The sequence below is a fragment of the Pteropus medius genome, unplaced genomic scaffold (genome assembly GCF_902729225.1).
Source record: "Pteropus medius unplaced genomic scaffold, Ma_sr-lr_union100, whole genome shotgun sequence".
Classification (NCBI taxonomy): Eukaryota; Metazoa; Chordata; class Mammalia; order Chiroptera; family Pteropodidae; genus Pteropus; species Pteropus medius.
The window spans coordinates 1,213,438-1,232,571 of NW_024342469.1; the positions used below are offsets into that span (position 1 = coordinate 1,213,438).

Genomic DNA, 19,134 nt, shown 5'->3' on the forward strand with positions numbered 1-19,134 from the left:
CACGAGCTACCTGTTTCATTATTTCATTAGAATTAACGAAATGTATGTAGAGGAGAAAAACACACTCCGATCATTTTTCTTGGGCAAATTTCCACCAACCGACAGAAGGAACTTAAGAGGGAAGAGAAGGCAGGCAGCGGCCTTTAATTTTAGCATGTGGGGAGGAAAGCGTCTCCCCTCTCGTTCTGGGGTCACCTGGGCCCCTGTGCTGGGGGAGCCGAGCCTTCATGGGCCGGGGACGGCCACACGTTCCTTTACGCGGGGATGGGACAGCCCTTCACGTAGAGAGCCTGTCCCTAAATGAAACCAGCTCCCGAGTGCCCGTGAAGATGGGTGCTGTGTGGGGTTGGTCCCCAGGGACGTGAGGGGTGTGGCGTGGCTGTTCAGCAGCATGGTCCCATCTGTATGGAGGAGACACAGGCTGCCTGCCTCCTCAGGGGTCCCCGCCGCCTGAGACTCAGGTCGACCACCTCTCACAGACGGTTTCGCTGTGAAGCCCCAAACACTTAGAGAACCACCCTCTGTCCATCTAGCCCTCCGTCTGTCCACTCATCCACCCACCTGCTTACTCATTCATCCGTCCATCTCTATCCGTCCATCCTTCCACCCAGACCTGGGCGTGCTCAGCGCCAGAAAACCCTGGACTTGCCTTCCCTCCCGTGGTGGCCAGTGACCCCTGGTAGCCTCAGGCAGCCATGCCTGCTGGGAGGGGCCGAGGAACCCCGCTCGGAGACCCCTCTGCCCCTCTGCTCCTACCGGAAGCTGCAGAAGGCGGGTGGGGGGGAGGCTGGCGGCAGAGGCTGTGTGACCAGCCTCCCTCCTGACTGTCGCACACGCACGGTCTGCGCGTGGTCACGACGAGGCCTCTGGCCTCTGGCCTTTCCTCAGTGCCTCCTGCAGTCCACGAGGAAGATCAGCGGACGGTGGCAGACGGTGGCAGTGACAGCCTGTGGGCTCCAAGGCCTGTGCCGGGGCCTCTCCCAGCTTCCAGGTGCCCCGCACCCCTCTGGTCACACGGTCTTCTCCCCAAGTGTCCTGGTCCTCACCCGGCGTCTCCCCTGCTCAGAAGGAGCCCGGTCACTGCATCAGGCCCTCCTCCAACCTGGTTGCAGCTAAGACCCTGTTTCCGCATGACGCCACATTCACAGTACGGGGGCGAGGACGTCGCTGCGGCCCTACTGCCCGGCACAGACGCCCTGACCGGGCACAGTGCACGGAGCCGACCGTGCCCCACACTCGGCAGCGACGGCCAAGGGCGCCCCGTCTCCAGGAAAGTGGACGAAACTGTGTGTGGGGCCGCCAGAATCCCGGACCGCGTGAGCTCGGCACCGAGCCCCGACGTGCGGGCCGTGGCACCCGGCGAGGCAGTGACGGAGGCCGTGTGGACACTGCAGGATGCTCCGTGCCTGCAGGAGCGGAGGGCGCTTCAGGCCCAGCAAAGAGTCTGCACGTGTGGCGTGGCTCAGCCTGGAGCAGGGGTTCTCCTGAGCTTCTTGCCTGCGTTTTGAACTTGGCAAAGTTGGATCTAAGTGACGGGAAGTGACCTCTCCTGATGACCCGTTTGATCCGTGGCCTGATCCCCTCGTGTTCCGAGCATCCCTAACGTGGGGCAAACTAGGTTCCCGGCCTTTGCGTGTGGCTCCCTGGGTTACCGCTAAGACTCCCAGGGGCCCCAGCTCCCTCCAACGCTGAGCTCAGGTCGGGCCCCGAGTCTGGGGGGCCCCTCCTTTCACTAAGCGGAACCCTGTCCCGAGGCGGGGCATAGCACCACCCTCCCAGGAACAGCAGGCTGCAGATTGTGACTCACGCTCACTAATTACACACAAAATTACACACTGTGCTTAAAGCAAGGCGAAAAGCAAACAGGGAGACACGTAAACAAACACGCAGAGAAACCGGAGCGGCGGCGGGAGGCACGTCTGGGGCAGCGAGGCCACGCCTCCCCGGTGACGGCCGCGGTTAGAGCCTCACGGACGTGGCTGCGGGGGACGCGCCTGAGCAGACCCGCGCGCACGGGCCACAGGTGGCAACGGGACGGATGGCAGGCGACCCGGGGGCCACCACCGTGTCACTGAAGCGCACGGTTTGAGCTTCATGGGAATAAAATAAACTTTGGCCACAGGGTCTGTCACCTGCGAACTTTGTCTCCAGAAAGGAAATGTTTTCAGCTTCTGGCTGCTGCTTGGTCTGCATCACAGCCGTAGCCGAGCGCAGGCACAGACGGCACGGGGAACGGGGTGAGTAAGCCGGTGACAGTCCCCTCATATTGCAGCCAAGGGGCGCGAGCCCCTCCTGCAGCCCCCCTCCCAACGAGGGCGTCTGTGGGGCGTGCCGGCGACTGTCAGAGTCCCCCGTGTTTCGCTGAGCCGGGCTTGGGTGGGGGCGAGCGGGGGCAGGCACATCAACGCGGGGCGCGCTCTGCAGCCAGGAGGAGACTCAGCAAGCGTCAGGGTCCCGGCCGTGCCCCCCAGTCTGTGCCCGACGCTGGCCACTGCACGCGCCCCGTCGAACCCCACGTGGTGGGGGCGGACGTGTCCAACGCCAGGCACTGGGATGGGCCTTCGCTGGGCTTCACAGGCAGTGCTGGGTCTCGGATGGTCCAGGCACGGGGACCCCAGCACCCAGGCCCTTGTTCCCTGGGACCCTGCCCTCCCCGTGCGCCCGGGTCCTCCGGCCACCGTGTGCTGCATCACTGGGCAGATGGTGATTAAGGCCAGGGACACGACGTCTAATTGCATCAATGTGGATCAGCCCAGCACCGATGTCTGGACAAAAGCCTGGTTTGCAAACCGTGGGACCCAGGCCGTAGAGTCACCCTGGCCTTGTGGGGACGGACGTCTCGTCCTGAGGGAGGGTGGCCTGGGAAGGCCACTCGGCTAAGCTCCCTCCACAGGTGGGTGGAGGTCTGAGGAGGCCCCAGGGTCCGTGGGCGCCTGCCACACCTGGTCCCGAGCACTAACCGCCTGGTCTCTGGGACACTTACAAACACCCGCCTGTGCCAGGCCTCGAGGACAACTGGCCTCACCGGACTCCCCAGGACGGCACGGACAACTGAGGGCAGAGGACAGCCGGGGACCACAGGGGCGGTTCCCCGAGCCCAGCTTGAGGGCCCCACGCCAGTGCCCAGGACGGTCCACACCGCGGGTGGCACCCCGACAGCACCTCTGAATCTAGGGTTCAGAAGAGAACTGAGAGGCGGGTGGGACACGCGGAGGCCGCTGACCACGGGGCGGGCCGTGGCCCTGGCGTCAGGCCTTGTGGCTGCCACGGGACCATGGGACGCGGCCTGGATCGACCTTGACCTGCGCCCCACACCTGGCCGAGGGCCTCGCCGCCCTCCAGGCGCCCGCGGGCTCCCTTTCCTCTTTTTTGCCATTACCCTCGGACGCACCGAGCAAGATCAGCACTTTCAAAGCAGCGGTTTTCTTCGAGTATGAAAAATATCTTTCCAGGATCTTTTCTTCGCTACTTTTTCCCACTGTCCAAGTCACCTCCGTGGACGTTTCTCGGTAGTTTCGAAGGGAAGTCACAGCGGGGATCACGTCCCGTGCCAGCGCAGGGGGGTGGGGGTGGGGGCGCCGGGGGAGAGGGGAGGGGTGCCCCCCCCAAGGCTGGGAGCCGAATGACTCCCCGGCAGCGCCGCCCCCCAGGGTCCGCGGCGAAGGCCTGAGGGCCAGAAGCTGACACACGGCGGGAGGCGCCATGGCAGGCAGGGCCGGGGGCTGGGCTCGCAGGGAGGCGTCTGCACGGCCGCGGAGACGGGTGAGCGGCGCGGGAGGACACGTGCGCGGGGACGCCCACGCTCACTGCCCCCCCTGGTCCATAGGGCAGGCGCCACGCCCACCTCGCAGACAGGAAACAGGCGGGGGGCGGGGCGCGAGTCGAGGGGCTGCTTCAAACACGCACGGCGACCGAGCCTCACGTGGCCGGGGCCCTCGCCGGCCCTGGCTCCCCACGGGGGCGGCCCGCCTCCCCTCCCCACGCGTCGGCCTGGGGGCAGCCCGGCCCAGCTTTCGGGGGCCCTATTCAGGCCCCCGGACGGGACTGCGGTGACACAGGAGCACCCGCAGGTGCAGCTAGGCCGGCGACAGCTGCTGCGTGGGGCCGCGGAGCGCTCCCCGCACAGGCGGGGCGGGGCTGCGGCGCGCGGGCATGCAGGCCGGCTGCTGGGCCAGGCGGGGCAGCAGGCCCGGGTCCCACTTCTGGGGTTCGACCTGGTCCCAGGGGGTTGCGGAGCCCTTCGTGGGGTCTTTGCATTCACAAGGTCACCCCTGTCCCCGGATGTCCTGCAGCAGCTTGACCACACTCACAGAGCCCCCTGCAAGGCTACGTGGGGAGCAGCTGCTCCCCAAGGCTGGCTCATTGTGGGGGGCTGATGTGGGGAGGGCTGGAGTCTGGGGGTGGCCTGCCCGCAGGGGACAGGCTGGGGACAGCTCCTCACCTCCCACCTCACCGTCCGTCTGGCTTCCGGGCAAGGCCAAGCATGGCAGGGAAGAGGGGCGAGAGGCGGCTTTGGTCCAAGCTCCATCTCACCTTGAGGGGGGCTGACACCCCAGCTGTCCTGCACGGAGCCAGGTGCCATGGTGCCACGTGTCCCCCAGGGAACCAGCACCTCCCGCGCGCAGTCAGCAGCCACGAGCTCCCACCGGGCCTGACCCATGAGGCTGGACCCGTGCGCCGCCTGTCCACCTTGCCCTCTACTGACCTCTAGCTGCTGAGAGAGAGAGCGCCGCCAGGAGGCTGCTGCCCGCCTGGGGGACTCCTCTGGGTGACCAAAATGTGGCTCATGGAGTTGTGCCCAGTTGGACGACAGAGGGACAGCAGGGGAGACGCCGGGCCTTTAGTTCTCACAAAGTCCTGCCCTGACGCCCACGAGGCGGAAAAGGACATCGGGCCAGAAACCCTGAGGCCCGCTCGCAGTTCCGGTGGGGCCGCCAGGCGCGGCGAGGCGACCGGGTGACTTGCTCCCTGCCGCGACGCTGGGCCCGAGCGCTGCTGGCCTGCGGCTCGCCTACCGAGTTAGACACATTGCCCGGCGCCTGACTTTCGCTGGCCACGCTGTGTCAATGGACGCCATGAGAATTTTCGCTAACTGCAGGCGACGACGCGGATCTGCTGGTCCCCAGGCGCTTCCGATCCACACGCTGCTGACTTTAATACATAGACGCTGTCGGGAAGCCTCGGCATCGCTCGTCTGAGAAGCAACGCGGCAAAAGGAACATCGCCTTTTAAAACGCCATTGAAATTCGGCCAGGGCCGCTGCAGGCGCTGGATCGAGCGCCCGGGCGGGGCGCGTGGCTGCGGGGTGCGTGGCAGGGGCTCCGCTACCTTGCACTTGGCACAGCCCGCTTGCACTTAATCTCGGGCACGCCTTGGAATTCCTTTGAAGTTGGGAGGCTATTCTCAGCTCGGGTCCTCAGGCACGGGACTGCAGAGGGCACCCACTCGGTGGGGGGTCCCTACACCACGGTGCCCTCGACGGGACATTCAGGAGCAGCACCCTGCTCCGGACAGAACAGGAATATCTCAGCCTTAGAATCACAAGGTCGCTGTCAAGTCAACCAGCTTCACTGTGACACGGAGATGGAGAGTAAACGCCAAACAAAACACAGATCGGGCCCAGGCCAGGGTCCTCTGGCTGACCCCGAAAACCGCCCTCGCCCAGCCGCCCCGAATCCTGACGCTCCAGCTGGCCGGGTGGCTCCTCCTGGCTCCCAGGCTCTCCCACCATCAGGTGTCACTCCTGCGTGAGCCCAGACGCCCGATCCTGCCAGGCCCCCTGCATAATTGAAGGGGACCTTTATTCACCTCCCAGCTCCCCGCCCCGAGGCCTCCTTCCCTCCCCAGTAGCCTCAGAGAACAAGGAAGGGGAGAGGGAGCCCCTGCTGCTCTGCCCGCCCGGCTCTGAGCAGCAGTCACGGCCTAGAGCGCTGGCCCCTGGCACACTGCCCCGTCCTGCGTCCTGAGCTGCCCGCTCCTCTCCCCGCTGACCTCAGTCGCCTTCACACCCCTCCGGGCCCTGCCTCCCGGCCACGGAGACCCCCGCCCGCCCCCACAGGGCACAGGCCCACAGGTGAGCTCGCACCAGCCCGTGCGGAAGGGGCACATCCTGGGCTGCCTCGCCTCACGGTGGCCCGCTTGTGTCTCCGTTCCTCACAGGAACTCAGCCTGGGAGTTTCAATTTAATGCCCTAGCCCCCAGCAATGGGTTCTCGCCTTAGTCACCGCAGCTTCTGGCACCAGCCTGACCTCGCCCAGACCCTGTGCTTGCTGCCCCGAACTCACTGTCCAGACAGCATCAGAGATCTTTCTGGAAGGCCGTCAGAAGCCCGGGCTCCTAGCACAGGGACAGTCCCTGCCCGGCCGGCCTCCTGAGCCCGTCTCCTGAGCCCGTGCTGGCGCCCGGGAGGCGTGAAGGGGGCCCCGTCCAGGCAGGACGAGAGCCGGGAGGCGTGGGCGCAGGCCCGCTCCCCAGCACCCCATCTCCCACGATCAAAGCGTCCGCTGAGATCAAAATAACACAGTTTCGTCACATTTCCCTGGCTTTGATTTGTTTTCCTCACGCTATTTAATTTAGTTTGAAATCTCAAACAGCATCAAAGAGAGCGTGAGGCTCTGTGTTCATCGGGGGCTGACTTTCGGGGGCGCGGACGCTGCTGGCGGCGGGGGCGGGAGTGGGGGGTGGGCGGGGCGCCGTCTAGCCTGGGACCCGAGGCCGCTGGGGGACGGCAGCCAGGGACCCCGAGTCAGGACAGGGCGGCCGTAGGGAGCACAGCAGGGCCCAGCGCAGCTCTGCCCCCCGCCCCCCGCCGCTCACTGTGCTTCGGGGCTGCAGGAGGCGCCCCCGAGCGGCAGGGGCTCGAGGCTGAGCGCCCCTTACCCTCCTTCCCAGAAGCCGCAGAGCAACCTGCAGTCTCAGACAGGCCTGGCCTCCGCCCCTGGGCAGAGCTGGGCCTGCCCTGGCCCCCGGGAGCTCGGCGGCCCGGGTCTTGGGGTCTCACCCCCCCTGCGGGGGAGTGTCTGTGTGGCTCTGAGCTGTGGAAGGGGGACGGGAGGAAGGCGGCACGCAGATCAGCGCAGGCCCCGCACCCTTCCTCGAATCATGTCACCAGCGTCCCCGCTAACAGCTGCAGTCAGCAGGCGGGGCCCCGCCTCACGCTGGGGCGCCGGCTCCCGGCTGCCTGCAGAGCATCTCGTCAACGACATTGCAAGCACCCTCCTCCTTGCACGAGCTGATTATTCTCCAAAGCTGATTCAAACGCACGAGGCGAAGGAGGTGACATTGGCACCATGCGTTCGGGACAGTTGGAAGGGTTAGGGAGAACCTGGACCATGGCGTCCCTGTGCCCCCTGGACCCTCCGCACTAGGACCGCAGGCTCGCCGGCCCCGGGCGTCACGCGGGCGTCAGGGCTGGAGGACAGACGGCGGCCGGCGCCTCCCGTGGCGGTGGCTGTGTCCTGGAGACGCTGCGTGGACGAGGCCGTCCCGGTCCAGGGGCTCCGAGGCGGGCCGGCGAGAGATGCTTGGGAGGAAGCGTGCTGAGGGGCGGACAGAGGGCACGTGCAGGGTGACAGAGAACGGCCCCCCTGCCCGTGCTCGGACAGGACGCCGACGCTGCCCGCGTCTGGCTCACGCTCGAGCGCTGCAGCGTCTGCGGCTTTTGTGCGCGGGATCCTCTCCTCAGCTCATCCGCCGCCGTGGACGGCGATCGATCTCGTGTATTGATCTGGCACCGAGCAATGTCGCCGAGCTCCCCTCCTAGCTCTGCGAGCGCGTGTGGGTCCCTAAGACGCCCCCGCGGAGAGCAGGCCCCCAGGACGTTTCGCGCCTTCTGTTCCCCGAGGATGGCGGTCGTTGGCTCTCCCTGCCCGACTGCCCCTCTGGTCCCGGGGCCACCGAAGAGCAGACGTCCTCGCCCCGTCCCTGGTCTCAGGGCGGACACGCGGCTTCTGCCGTGATTGCGACGGTGGCCCTCGGTGCCCCCTGGGAGCCCTTCGTCACACCGAGTTCCCGTGTTTTCCGAGTCTGCCGAGTGTTTCTATCAGGAGAGGCTGTTGGAGTCTGAGCTGCGTCCAGGCTCTGCGATGCGCTCATTGCTCCCGATGCCACGAACGTTGTGTTTATTGGGGTGCGCGGGTCGATCCGAGCTCGCATCCTTGAGCTAAACCCCACTCGGTCATGACGAGTGACGCCGCCGGCACGGGACTGACGTGGCTGGACAGTGCTCTGCTGAGGACTTCCGGGTCTGCCGCCGTGAGACCTGTCGTCTCGTGACGTCTTCGGCATGGAGGTGACACCGGTCTCGCCGGCGGGTTAAGACAGGTCTCCTCTTGTATTTGTTTATTTATTTTTTGAAGAGTCTGAGAAGAATTGGTGTCAATGCTTTTTTAAATTTGGCAGCATTCGCCAGTGACACCAACTCATCATCGCTTGTCCCACGTCTATTCAGACTTTCTATTTCTTCTCGAGTCCGTGTGTGTGCACCTCGTGCAAGTTATCTGCACGCAGGTGTTTGCAGCATCCCTTTCCGCCCTCGGTATTTCTGCAGGGCAGGTGAGTCCTCTCTTGTTCCCGATCAGGTGATCCGACCTCTGTCTCTCTGTCTCTCTGTCTCTGTCTCTCTGTTTCTTTCTCTCTCTGTCTCTCTCTCTCACACACACATCACTTTAAAGGTTTGTTCACTTCGCTTCTCTCTCAAAGAACTAACTTCTGGTTTAGCTGATTTTCATAGGTTCTCTATTCACTCCATTTCATCTCGTTCTAAACTTTACCATTTTATTCCTTCCAGTTGGCTCGGGCTCGGCTGGCTCTCATTTCCCGGTGTCTTAAGGTGGGCACCTTCGTTTCGAAGGACTTCACGTACAGGTAAGTTTATTTAACTTAATTTTAATAATGACTGTGTTTAGCAATCAGCTCACGGCCCTTCTGAAAACCTGGCCCACCCCTCTGAGGGCAGGTCCGGCCGACTCCAGGAGCAGGTGCGCCACGCAGAGGGAGCCGCGGGCCGGCGGTGCCTCTCAGGCCTTCCTGCCGCCTCTCTGCCCACAGCTCAGAGCTTAGGTGACCTGAGGAGGCCACACGGCTGCATCGAGGACATACACACGCTTCTAAACGTGCGCAGTAACTCTCACTGCCCTCAGGGCTGAAACACGGGAAAGCTTTTCCCTCGAATGGGTGGGGTCGGCTGCCCGCTCTGCGTCCCGCCTGCCCCATCGAGGCCTTTCCGTGTTGGAGAGTGGGGCGGGGGTCTCGCCAGTGCTGGCCTTTTGGAGCCTGAGTGGACACGGGAGCCGTCCTCGTCGGGCCCAGGGGAGGGGGTGTCTCGTGTGTCTGGCTGTCCTTCCCTGGCGGCCCATGGAGCAAGAAAGAGCCATTGAGGGTCCCCATGGCTCAGAGGCCCCGGGAGGAGGAGCCTCACGTGGGAAAGGCCGGGGACCGGAGCACGGAGACCTTCGCTCCCTCCCAGGTCCCACGCCGCCGACGTGGTGGGGCTGGCTGGAGGGTCCGGTGTGCTCACGCCGCGCGGGCTTGGTGGCCCCAGTAGCTCGGGACGTCGGGGCCCGCTGAACCCCATCAGGCTCCAGCCTCCCGCGTCCTCGCCGACACGTGGCTCGGCTGGGGCTCTGACCCACCATGCTGGTGGCAGGAAGTGCTCCGTCACGGTGACCCAGGGGCTGGTGGCAGGAAGTGCTCCGTCACGGTGACCCAGGGGCCTCGCGCTGCTGACCGGTGGCGTCGGTGTGTCCCCGTGTGCTGCCTGGCTATTCTCACACGTACCTCCTTCGGGGGACCGTCCATCCAGACCCTTCGTCCATTTCCTAACCGTGCTATTTCCCTGTTGATTATTGAGTTTACGTATTGTAAATACGAGTCCCCGATCGGACGCATGATCTGCGAATGTTTCCTCTCGCCGCGTGGGCCGCCCCTCCCGCTCCCCGATGCCGCCCTGGGCGATGCGAAGGGTCCCCACCTTGCCGGAGTCCGCTTCCCGTGCTCTCTCTCGTTGCCGTGCGTTTGGTGTCATAGCTCAGACCCCTTTGCCAAATCCAAGGTCGCAAAGGTTTACCCGTTTACTTCTAAGGGTCCTGTAGTTTCAGCCCTTAACCCGCAGGTCTCGGACCCACGCCGGGTCGTTGTTGTATGTGGCACGCGGACGTCCAGTCGTCCCGGCACCAGCTGCCGGAAAGACCGTCCCTTCCCCGTTGGCCTGGCCTGACACCCTGCTGGGGGCCCGCTGACCTCACGCGCCGGTCCGCTTCCCGACTCTCGATTCCTCGCGGCCCCTTCGGAATGACGAGGCCTCTTGGGGCTCCGTCCCGGAGCCCCGTGCTCCCACTTCCTGTCCGCGAACTGCGGGAGCCGTCCGTCTGCACAGAGACCCCGCCACGCGCTGTCCCTGCTCCACCCCGACGGCCACCTGCGCCTCACGTGCTTCTAGGGAAGTATAAATGTGGAAAAAAAGAGGTCCCCTTCGGTGTCCGTTTCAAAAGGGCCTTTGCACGTCACCGCCGATGCGCAGAGCGAGACGCTGTCATCGTCACGGCAGTCTGCGGATGCAGACGCGAGCTCGGTCCCCAGCACCCACCTGGAGCCACCGCTTGCCGCCGCTCACCTTGGGCTGTTTAAAACCCCGGATCCTGTGGTCCCGGGCAGCAGGGGACAGCTGTGCTCGGCGGTCCCACGGCCCTGCCCGGGCTGGACCTGGAGATTTGACGAGTCAAGCTCTCCCTGCCTTCCCCGCCATGGGGCGTCGCGATGTTTGACTGAATGAACGTCTTCACCGACCTGGTCACGGGAGGGGCAGCGTGAACCGCCCCCACGGTGCCCTGCTCCCCGCAGACCCCGCCCACAGGCTTTGTCCTTAGCAGACACATCCACATGCAAAGAAACTTATTATGCACACAGAGCAAGGAAATAGAAAAGCGAAAATTAAATTAGGTGGCAGCCTGGAAAATGCCCACTGTGCAGAAAACGCCAGCTAGCTCGTTTGTTTGGCCTCCCTGGAAATTTGCCGGGCGTTTTAATTCGGGTGTCTGGGACCCGGCTCCTGGGGCACTGGCAGGCGCGCGGGGCGCGGGGCGCGGCCGCGGTTTCAGATGAGCAGACCCAGATTCAATTAGTGCTCGCCAAGACCCCCGTGTCCTGCAGGCTCGCGGAGCTAATTAGGACAGAGGAAGAGAAGGCTCTGCGGCTCTGGCCCTCCCTCCCTCCCCTCCGTCCTGGGAGGAATCCGTCAGCGTCGTCCACGGCGTGCTGGCCACCACCTGTGCGGCCGCTCCCGGCACAGGCAGAGACGCGGGCGGGATGGCCCAGAATTAATGCAGCTCGCGGAACCGGCCGGGCGGGGCGGGGTTCTGGGGTGCCGGGGCGTGAGCGGCTGCGGGCGGTTCGTTAGCTCCTCCGCCTCTGGGGGTGGGGTGGGGACGCCCACTGACAGGCTGACAGGGGGCCTTTGACGAGGACACGACATTTTCTTAGAAACAAAACCAGCTCTGGGGGTGCGGCTCCCGTCCCGGGAGGAAGCTGGGTTTTGGGGTGGGCGAGCCGTCGAGTGGACGGGGAGTGGGTCGTGACGCCGTACCCCTGAAATTCACGCTGTTGAGCCACCTCGGCCGGTGGACAGACAGCTGGACAGGTTCCTCGCTGCTCTGCGTCCTGAAACGCACCGTGGCCTTGCCAACCTGCCGTCCACCTCCAGCCCCCACGGGACATTGGCCGCACATCCTGAGTGACCCCGACGTCCCCCAAAGCCCCCCAGAGCCGGCAGCACAGGCAGTAGCACTTAACGTGGGGCCACGGGGAGGCGTCTGGGGGCCCTGCCGGTCGCCCCAGGCTCTGGGCAAGGCCCCACTGGGCTGCACCTGGGCTGCCCGCTCAGCCCCAGGGTGCACAGGGCACCTGGGCCCAGATGGTGGCGGCCAGGCCTGTTCCCTCCGGCCATGAGCCCTGGGCCCCTCCCTGACCCCGTCCCCTTCCTGCTGGAGGCGCTGGGGGAGAGTGCGCCCAGCTGAGAGCCTGGACGGTCCTAGGGCACGCCCACCAGGGATGGGGGGGTCCACACTCCCACGCGGACCCTCCCCACCCCCACCCGCACCCCCGGGACTGCTGGTGCGTCTGCGAGCTGGCCTGAGCCTGGCACTCGCGAGGTGTCAGCCCTGTACTCCGCACCCGAGAAGCCGAGGCGGGCGCACGCGGCCTCCGCAGTGGACGCGCCCTCGTCGAAGCCCCGACGGCCATGGCGAGGGCCTCCTTTCTTGCGTTAAAGACTGGGGGTGACTGATTCTAAGGACAGCGCCGAAGGCCCCGCCTCATGCAAGTGCCTTCAAGTGCTGAGTCCGCAGGATGCTGATGTGTGCGTCTCGTCCGCCATAGCCAGATTTCTGGGGGCTGTGTGGGGGTCCCCTCCGGCCCAGCGCATACCCGCAGAGCCCATGAGGGGCGGGGCCCTGCTGCACGCCACCGAGCGTGGGGCCCGAGGGTGCCAACTCCTGCCAGATCCAGACGGGGAGCAGCCCACTGCCTGGCTGCCAGCCGCAGCCAGAGGTCACAAGGATGACGCGACAGGCACCACAGCCATGGCCATCCTGTGGACGGCATGGCCTCCGCTCCCCTCTGCCCACAGCGACACCGAGGGGCTGCAGCCTCCAGGCCAGCAAATCCCAGGGAGCATGCTGGGAGCCCCACCCCTGCCACCCCACGGCACCCCAGACACCCACCCACATGCACAAGCCGGCGCTGCCCCGCACAGCAGCTGCGCCGGCTCGATATCCGGCCTGAAGCCAGAGTAGGGCACGCTCAGGGCCGGGGGCTGCGTCCGGCGGGCCCGCGGCTGGCAGCCGCCGTGGCCTCTGCTGGGCCCTGGGCTCTTACCGTCCACGCAGGCGGGCCGGGCCCTCGTGGTGCCCGCGATCTGCCCCTTTCTGCACGCACAGCGAGCCGTCTGCCGGGCGATCGTCCTCCGAGGCTGGCTGCTGTCCCGGTCCAGGGTCACAATCTCACAGGTGCCGGCGGCCAGCTGACCTGCAAGAGAGGCGCGGACGTGGGCTGAGTGGCCTGGCCCTGGAGGCCAGCCGCCCGCGTCCCAGCCCCGTCCCAGCCCCGTCCCAGCCCCGTCCCAGCCCCGTCCCAGCCGTGCAGACGGACACCCGCCCAGCATCCGCTCTGCACAGGGGCCTCAGGGGGCCGGAGGCTGCTTCTCTTGACACCTCAGACGATGCTACCAGGAACACGCCCTATAAAAGCCAGTGCACCGGGCCAGGCCAGCGACCCCCACTCCCAGGCACCATGGTGCTTGCGGCCCTGCCTGGGCAGACAGGAAATTAAGTGTGGGCTCGCCTCGGCCAGACCGGAAATGAAGGGCCGGGTCATCGAGGAGGGCAGTTGGCTGGCAGCGGGCTGATCGGGGGACCCCGGGCTGCACGGGGCACGCGGCCTGGGTCTCAGCCGGGCCCCGAGGGTGGCGGGGGCCAGCAAGGCCCTCTTCCAGGACCAAGTGTACTGGGGACAGAGCTGTGACTCTCCACACCGGGCTGGTGCACACACGCAGACAAGCACAGTACAGGACACGCACAGCTACGCAGATGGCACAGATGTGCGCACTCCACACGCCGGGCCGATGGACCCAGAGCACACCTCACGCAGGGCCATACAGGTGGGCCCCAGGTGTGAATACGCCACAGCCAAGAGGCACACAGACGCATAGCTGCACGGGAGTGCACGGAGATGCTCAGTGCACGCATGACCCATGCAGACTCGCACGGGCACACACGCGGCACACGCACAGGTACTCACAGTCTACGTGGACGAGCCCCTTGCTTCTGCTGCCCCATGGGGACACTTCCTTGCTCCCCAGTCATGAACACCCCAGACACAGAAAGGAGGACCGTGAGGCCCCATGGCCTCGGTCTGGCTCTGGGCCCAGCGTGCAGAGAAGGGACACGTCTCGTCTGCAGGTGACGACTCAGCGAGGTTAACTGGCTCCCTCATCGCCTGCTTGTGTCCGACATCCAGGGAGAGCGGCCGTCTCCCCGAGGGCTAACGGGGCCAGTGTCCCAGCAGAGGGACAGTCCTGCATTCTTTAAGATGTCACACGCCCCGTAAAACACCTTGGCCTCCATTAACTAGCACTGAATGTCCACACGGACGAGACCGCATCGGCGCTGGACGGGGCACGGCAAACATGGACACCTGGCCCGCTCGCCCCGTGGGGGGCCGACCTCCTCCCCAAGCCCGGCTGGGGCAGCCCCGGTCCGTGCCCGAGCTGTGAGCCCAGGGCCCCTCTGTGATCCCGGAGACCCTGGCCGCCCCTGGGCCGGCCAGGCCCACCCAGCCGTGCGGCCTTGGCCTCGGCCTGGACGCTCTCCCCGGGGACGCCCCCCACGCTCACCGCCTGGCTCTTTTATTCCCTCGGCCGATGGTCAGCACCTGCTGCACGCCGTGCTGGGCCCTGGGACCAGTGGGCGCTGAGCGGAGGGCATTCGCCCCGGGCGCGCCTCCCGCTGGGGGAGACAGACGCCTGGGCATGGGGACAGAGGACACTGTGGGGGGCGGCGTGTGCTGCAGATCAGAACAGGGAACGGCGAGGGGGTGACGAGGGGGTGACGCCCTGCAGGGGCACACGAGGCGCAGGCGGCAGAAGGTGCAGGGCAGAGCCGGCCGCCCCCGGCGCGCGCCAGGCTCTCCTCAGCCCTGGGGCCCTTCCTCGTCCACGCAGCATCAGCCCCCTCCTCCAGGCAGGCGCCCGGGCCCTGCACGCCGCTCACCGCGCAGCACTGCTCCTGCCTTTCTGCCACCTGGGTCACCCGCAGTCCTCAGCCCAGCCTGGGGCCAGGTGCAGGCAGCACACGAGGTGGCAGGAGGGAATCTGCGGAGCAGCCGCCTGCACCGCAGCCCCGCGTTGCCCAGGCCGCCCTGGACCCGGGCGGGGCCGTGTCAGGACGCAACCCGAGGGGCGTGGGCGGCTGCAGGGGCCCCGGAGTCCCCCGCCCAGGGCTCGGGGCAGCTGTGCACAGTGACCCCCGCCCTCCCGCCCACCTGGGAGTGTGTGCGGGGCCCGGATGGGGGCGGCCGGGGCCTCCCGGGCACCTCCTGCCCCCGAAGTCTGGGACCCTCCCCCACTGAGCAGAACCCCGTCCCCGGGCCGGAGCCCCAGGGCCACCCCCGGCAGATTTCGACTCGCGCTGGCTCATCACACACATTACACGTGCTGAGAACAAAGTGAGGATCAATAAAGGGACACGTGAAGCCGCCGCGGCGGGAAGGGCGTCTGGGAGCAGCGGCGGGAAGGGCTGGACGGCAGGGAGCCAGGCGTCTGGCGACGGCAGGGGTGAGGGCCTCGGCGCCGTGGCTGTGGGCAGCCGCACCTGAGTGGAGCCGCGAGCACGGGCCGAAGCCGGGGTGACAGGGCTGGTCCCGACCGCGACGGGCAGATGGGCAGCTGTGAGGGTGGACAGAGACCCTCTGGGGTCAGAGGCCAGTGCCCCCTCGGGTGCCCAGCTCCCCGATACCCCGAGATAGTGGCAGCCCCCACCCCACCAGACTGACACTGTGTCCTCATTTTCCAGAAAAGGATTCACAGGCCCCGGAAGGAGCACCCCACAGGGGCTGCGGGCTGGGAGGGTCAGAGCCAGGGCCGGACCAGGGCTAGGCAGGGAGAGCACGGGCCACTTCCGCTGTCTGGACGCCCCCGGGGCGGGATGGGGCCTCGGCTGGGCTTCTCTGCGTCAGGCCGGGAAGACAGGCTGTGTGGCAGGGCCCCACCCGGTCCCCAAACAAGAGCCATTGCCACCCAGACTCTGCGCCCAGGTCACTGGGAGACCGGGCCAGTGTCCTAAAGGCCAGCTGTGCCAGCTCCTCGGGTGCTGGTCGGGGTGGGGCCACTTCTGCACCTGGACGTGGTGTCACGTGGGCCCAGGCCCAGGCCTCCCGACGGCAATGCGGAAGAGGACAGCTCTGGGCGGACGGTGACATGCAGGCCCCGGGCGGCGGGGGGCTTGACCCTGTGAGCACTCCCTCCACTCCCGGGGGGCACACAGACACGCGGTTTAATCCTGGCGGTGATAACGCAAATCTGTTTGGAGGGACATCTGACCTGCAGGGTCACAGAACCAAGATTCTACGTGACTCGGACAGGTGCGCGTGAGGGTGGCACTCAGCAGACACGGTGCTGTTCGGATTAGACAGGAAGCGCGGGGCTGCGAGGAGGTCGGCGGGGCCCGAGGGCCAGCGCGGGCGGCCAGGGCGGCCCCAGGCCCGGTTACAGCAGAGGCAGTGATGACAAACCGCAGGACACAGAGCACCCGGCACCCGCGGGGGCGTGACACGGCTTCTGGACGTGGTGATGTGGACGTCCCTTCCTGGCACGCGCCACCTCTGGTGCTGCCGGGGTCACGGTCTCGCTGTCGGCAGGACGCCACCCCACCCAGCCTGCCCTGATGGGCACCCACGAGTCACACCCCGGCTGTGTGCTCGGCTCACCGTGTGCTCGGCTCACTGCGACACCGTGAGAAAATACGATTTGAAAAACTGGGCGGAAAGTAGTTAAAGAACCAGGAATGGTAACAGGGAGGGACGCGCTGGTGGACGAGGGTGGCCAGTGGGCTCTGGCCGACTGGGGACGGCACGGCCCCTCAGCCCAGATGGCGGGCGGGAGGGGTGGCCGCCCCCACCTCACAGCTCCGTGCGCACGGGACGCGTCGTCACGAACCTGAAACAGCGCCGGTCACGGCTGTGCCCGCGGGGTTGACGGGGCCACGCTGTGGGCACACGGGCAGGCCACTGTGCCACCGTGACGGGCTCAGACCCCCAGTCAGGGGACGGCTGTCAGTGCTGTTTTCATGACAGGCGAATCTGGCCTGAGGCCAAGAGGCCAGGGGAGGAGGAGGCGGCCGCTCCCCAGGTGGAGCCCTCGGTGTCCCCGGGCCTGGGGCACGCACGTCCCTGAGGAGCTGTGCCCTCCCCCACGTGGCCCCGGGACCTGGCCTCGCCCCCACGGGCAGTGTGCGAGCCCGGCCTGCTGGCCGTAGGTGGCCAGGGCAGGCGCGTGAGAAGACACGTGGCCGAGGTCACCCAATCTGCTCCAAGCCACACACAGCGCCCGTGCAGAGAGCTTGTCTCCACCTCCCAGCTGGCCTGGGGACACCAAGGTGACGAGTGACAGCTTTAATCCACGCAACGTGCGGTCGCCTGTGACGGCAGCCACCGCAGACGTGCCCGGCTGTGCTGTGCTGTTTTTATAAGGCCGGACGCTGGCCGGGGTCGGGAAGGCCACGTCACCCCGGCCGAAGGAGGGTGCGACCCTTCACCTCGGGGTCCTGCCACCGCCCTGGCCGGGAGTGGAGGGGCGCAGGGAGGCGGCGCCCTGACTCGGAGCGTCAGCCGCCACTGGGAGCCTCCGCTGCTTGTCCCCCACGTCCTCTCCATGTGACAGCGGGAAAGAGGCCAGATGACGAAGGCCTGGGTCCCTGCCCCCGAGTCCGGCCCGTCTGCTGTGAAGTGAGTGCCACTCTGAGCCGGGGCTGGCCGGGTGCTGCGGACATCAGGGGCTCTGACCCAAAGCGCTTTGTCTGACTGCACGGCCGGGGCCCCTGGGAGTGATCATGGGGACATCGCTGCACAAGGAAGCGTGGGGGACAGCGAGCAGCCCCTGCAGCCAGCACGGCCGCCACGCCCCGGGCTTTGCGGGCTGCAGGTGCTGGGGCATCAGAGGAACCAGAACCCCAGCTCTGGGGCCTGGGGAGCACCCTCCCCACGGGGGGGCCCTTCCTGGCTGGCTCCCTTCAGTGGGGTGGATGACGGCCTGCCCACAGGAGGACGCGGGCCGGGGGGCGCTGCCCAGTAGTTTCCGCAAGCCTGGGCCGGCTGCCGCCCCTGGGGGGGTGGTGCTGATGCTGCCTGCTCACCCCCCGGCACGGCCCCCAGAGGGGCAGGACCCAAGAGGTCGCTGAGGGCTCCCAGGCCAGCCCCAGACCTCGGCCCCAACAGCTGGCCCGCCTTGACCGTGGTGGTGGCCGAGGGTCCCGGAGCTCCTGATTGGCCCCTCAGCTGGCCAGCAGCTCCCGCCACGCCGGGGTGCAGAGCAGTGACCAGGACCAGACCCTCCAAAAGGAGTGCTCGGGGATCTGCTGTCACAAGCCCAGTGGCTGGAGAAGCCCCACGGCCCCCTGTCCCCTGGGACCTGAGCCCCTGCCGAGGAGCAAGTGCATCCTACGACCCACTGGTGGCCTCTCCCAGCCGCTGCCCTGCCGAGACCCAATTATCAGCGAGGGAGGGCGGCCCGAGGGCTCCGCGGGTGGTCCGAGGGCCTGGTGCCGGCCTCAGGTGGACGAAGGAGGGCGCCCCGCAGACCACGCGCCGCCTCCCTGCCCGGCGCTGCGGCTGGCACCGCCTGCGGCCCCCTCCCCGGCTAACACGCGGCGTCTGCGGAGGGACAGATGGTAAAGGGGGCGGACGCGTTTGGTGCTCTCCCCGAGGCGGGCTCGCCATCGTGATTAAGGCTGTGCCACCATTTGGCGGGCGCCCAGTCAATGACCCCATCGACGTGCCCACTAATGAGGTACCACCCGGGGCCCTAGGCCCGGCCCGAGCTGGACGGAACGCCCCTGGCACAGGCCGCAGACACTGGTGGTTACACTGAGGTTCACGCCTTCGCAGTCAGTAAAAGGCTCCGGGCATCACTCCCCGGAGCTTGCAGCCGAGGTGGGCTGGGGACTGTGGGGCCAGAGACCCCGGGAATGAGGTGGCGGCTCCTTGGGGTCAGGGCCCTTCCCGAGTCTTGCCCCCGCCCCCGCGTGGCGCCCTGTGCCAGTCAGAGGCAGGGCCTGGAGGCAGCAGTGGGCGCGGAGGGACACGGCCCTTAGCCAGGAGGGGCCAGCGCCCGCTGCAAGCTAAGCCCGCTGAGACCCTGGAACATGCGATGTCAGCAGCAGAGGGGGGTCCTGGGGCGGCCGGCCTCCCTGGCCTCAGCCCAGGCCGAGCATGGCTGGCTCCAGGCCCAGGCTGCACCCCCGGGCTGGGGCCGGCTGCTCCCGGCCCCCCTCCCTGCAGGGTCCCCAGGCACCTGGAGCCCAGAGGAACGATCGAGTCATGGTGGGTGGGTCTTGGACAGGGCTCGGCGTCCCCATGGGGAGAGTTAGA

At 66.8% G+C, this 19,134-nt stretch overlaps 1 protein-coding gene across 2 annotated transcripts in view; it reads right to left on the reverse strand.

The window, feature by feature from the left end:
* TAFA5 (TAFA chemokine like family member 5) overlaps positions 1-19,134 on the reverse strand; it is a 123,170-nt gene that overhangs the window by 27,753 nt on the left and 76,283 nt on the right. For both annotated transcript variants that reach the window (XM_039863145.1, XM_039863146.1), the window contains exon 2: positions 12,871-13,020. In XM_039863145.1, the coding sequence (XP_039719079.1) occupies positions 12,871-13,020 (150 nt within the window). The remainder of the gene's footprint in view (positions 1-12,870; positions 13,021-19,134) is intronic.